Consider the following 3,333-nt stretch of genomic DNA (forward strand, 5'->3'; position numbering starts at 1 on the left):
TTGTTGGCCAGGCTTGTTCTCTTCCTCTTTGTCATCTGCATGCTTGATTTGATGCTTCCTGCCCACCCGAACAGGAGAATATTGTCTCAAACAACCTTGCAAAGTTGTTCCTTCTCTCTTTTTACAACTCTGACCGTGGCCTTGCCGCTTACAAGCGTTAGGCTTGGGTACAGGCGGGAAGGCTACACTAAGAAGTTCTAGGGTTTATGTCAGCTCCATGCTGCACTTATATACAATGGACTAGCTAATGTTGCAAAAATTTTGCAAACTTCTGTTGGAAAGGTCCAAGGCTCGTTGATTTCGGATTTCAAGGGCTTCGGCTGAATATAGATTTTAATTAGCAACTGTAATACAGAATGAGCAAGTTGGCTTACCATTTATTTTACCTTTTGCGTCTATGCTATTTGCAGCTTGCTCTGTTTATGGTGCTGAAGGCATCAGTACAGACGTTGATGGAGCCGGAGGTTGAGTTGGAGAAATGTATACTTATGTTCAAGAGCCAGAGTATACATGCGAATTGTGGCTGTCTGGACGAACCCCGAGAGACGCATAACGGTTCCGACGTTCCGGATCTTCCTGCTTGCTAGAGCAAATTCGTGACTGTGAGGACCATGTCACCAAATCAACTTGAACATACCATTATCAATTGTCTGCTCTCGAGATTCAGAAGTGTTCCTCTTCCCATACGGAACTCCCATCCTCGAATGTGCTAAGCACAACAACAACAATAACACATAAACATAACTTAGTTTAACCTCAACTTCACGAACACCAACTGTTACTCACTTGCCCCCTGCCCTACAAACGACCCCTGCACAATCGCCGCACCACTCGACGACTCGCCAAACACAACTTCAGACACAATTGCATTCTCCTCAAAGACCGTCCCGCAGCCAACACAGAAATCGTTGCCTGCTGCATTGTATTCTATGATCGTACCACCACACACTGTCTGTTTAATTTTATTTCAGTACTGTCATTCACAAGTAAAAGAAGCTTTGTAGGAAGCATACCATTTCCAGTTAATAAAGATCTAATAAAGATAGGCCGGGATATCTAATAGTAAGAGAACAGAGGGAGAACATCACCAAAATGTGCAGAATCTGACAAGGCAATATATTTGCATGTAGACTTTATAAGCAAATATAAGGATCCAACATATGTCAAAATATATGTCTTAGCATTAAGTCCCAATACATTTTCGTGTTCGTTTTGGTGATGAAGGAGATGTGATAAAGTCGGACTTGTGCAATGTGAACCGGAAATTGAAATGTATGCGTGGGAAACAACTGACACATTTTGATTCAGCTGCTGTTACCATTTCAAACTTTAACTTTAACCCGTCCCTTTCATTCTACTACACAAAAAGAACACTATTAACGTTTTTTGAGGATTAAAGTTGGCCCCTGATGGCCCACGAGTCAAGACTAACAAAGGCAAAAACAAGCTCGAGTAATAAACGCGAACGGTACGTTTTTTCTCTCAGTTCTCACCATTCCGAAGTAACTTGCTTACGTTGACTAACCAGTCTTCAATCGATTTCGGCTGCATTAGAGTACGAGTGGAAACTCCCTAGTTTCCCACAGTGAGGATTACCACAGAGGTTTCCCACGAGGTAAACCTCACTACCACAAGGGTTGCTGGAAATTGGCCTGTGGAAAACTCAAATGTATTAGTCATACATAATATTATTTCAGTAGATAAATTAAGAAAAAATGCCTCAACCTGACGAAAAGCAAGGAAAATAGATAGTTTGAGAGTGCATATACTCTATGTCTGTCATTTTATTAGGTTAACATCTCCTATTTTGCTTGACATTCTTTCAGATACTCCTTCATTTGAAGGAGTACACTCTGATAAAACTGGAGAGGTACAAGTGATAGATATGGACAATATTTCCAGTACCTCTTCAGACAATTTACAAATTTTGAACAATAATAAAGCCTGGTCAATGTAATTAGTTGCCTCTTTCTTTTTATTTCTCTTAGATATATCTATTTATTATGTATGTTTCAAGACTGGTAGACTATAAAACACAATAAAATTGCTCTCAGCAGTATAACCAATGTCTGAAATTAATATTGTACCTAAATTTTCAGCTCAATAGAGGTAAATGACACAAAATTCTTTAAAATTACCTTTTTGGAACATTATAATGATATTACTAATATGCTGACTAAGTGTTGTCCACGCGAGGTTTACCACGCCTCCAGAGCCCCAGCAAAATGACCTGTGGAAAACTAGTTTCCCACAGGCTCTCGGGAGTTTCCACTCGTACTCTAGGCTGCATCCGCTGCGAAAAAAAAACTCAAAAGCCTCGCGCGGGAGTTCATAGATCGATATCGCTACCAGTGTACCAGTAAAAACGCTCTGGGGTGGTGTTTTTGCGATGTTTCTCGTCAACATCCATCTTTTTGCATCCTTTGGCCTCTCAGTGAAGCCCGCTGAGACAATGAACGTTCAATCCGCCCATTCATTCGTAAGTCCACTTTCCTTTCGCATCCTAGTTCAACGCATTAATAAGGATTTAGGATGAGCGTGCTAGGCTTTCCAAGTAATGCTCTGTGCGACTATTCAAGGGCGACCCCACCTCGTTCTTGTCTCTGACTGGTCCAACACCAGTGCTAGCCGATTGCATATTTGACGAAAGTTCGGCATGGATCGTGGAAGTCTGCAAACCTGGTAACTTGCTGAGCTGTTGTGCAAAACCTTCCATCCCGTCGGATCTTAAACTCTGTTCCATGAGTCACCATATGGTAGGCTTCAGTGATTCCGTGACATCGCCTTGTCGGTGAGCGACGTCAGCAATAGGATTAGCATATTATTGTACTGAATTAAATTTATCAGTCCGAATGCTTATGAGTTCCCAATAATTTTCGCATTCATCGTGACTGTAGCTTGCCCCGGTAGTGAAGAGTTCCTTTGCGACATTGAAACAGAGCGAGTCCATCTGTGAGTAGCGTTTCAATTCCCTATCCCGGTAGTGTGTTTATTGAATATGAATAGAAGATGTGCACTCCAGGTGACTTTGACCAATCTCGTCACCTTCCGCGGAAGTGTACGGATCTTCTGACTTGGAGATTTTCTGGGATGGCTGAGACTCTCTATTGTTGTCTCGCATATAATCTTCTTGGTGTTCGTTTCTGAAGGGCACTTCAAGCAACCGGATTATGAGGAAGCTTGACTGATCTCGAAAGATCAGCAAGCCAAAAGCCGACGCCGAATTGGGCATCGCTTTTATATTATTACAGGGAGAAGGAAGCCATGGCCGTACAGGAAGTGCGAAACAGAGAGAAAATAAAGAGGAAACAAGAGATACAAATACAGAAACAA

The 3,333-nt window shown here is 41.9% G+C and overlaps 2 protein-coding genes across 2 annotated transcripts; one reads left to right on the forward strand and one right to left on the reverse strand.

Moving 5' to 3' along the window:
• Positions 1 to 437: 437 nt before the first annotated feature.
• FOMMEDRAFT_99345 (uncharacterized protein) lies at positions 438 to 913 on the reverse strand (the record flags this gene model as incomplete). Its single annotated transcript, XM_007272224.1, has 3 exons — positions 438 to 583; positions 638 to 709; positions 787 to 913. Coding segments are annotated over 3 exons (345 nt in total), but the record flags the coding sequence as incomplete, so codon positions are not given.
• A 496-nt stretch (positions 914 to 1,409) lies between these two features.
• Positions 1,410 to 3,073, forward strand: FOMMEDRAFT_163281 (uncharacterized protein; the record flags this gene model as incomplete). The annotated part of the gene is made up of 7 exons (XM_007272225.1): positions 1,410 to 1,468; positions 1,529 to 1,585; positions 2,182 to 2,274; positions 2,353 to 2,479; positions 2,580 to 2,791; positions 2,848 to 2,952; positions 3,007 to 3,073. The coding sequence occupies 7 exons, from the start codon at positions 1,410 to 1,412 to the stop codon at positions 3,071 to 3,073; spliced, it is 720 nt and encodes a 239-aa protein (XP_007272287.1).
• Positions 3,074 to 3,333: the final 260 nt, after the last annotated feature.

The sequence above is a fragment of the Fomitiporia mediterranea genome (genome assembly GCF_000271605.1).
Source record: "Fomitiporia mediterranea MF3/22 unplaced genomic scaffold FOMMEscaffold_478, whole genome shotgun sequence".
Classification (NCBI taxonomy): domain Eukaryota; kingdom Fungi; phylum Basidiomycota; class Agaricomycetes; order Hymenochaetales; family Hymenochaetaceae; genus Fomitiporia; species Fomitiporia mediterranea.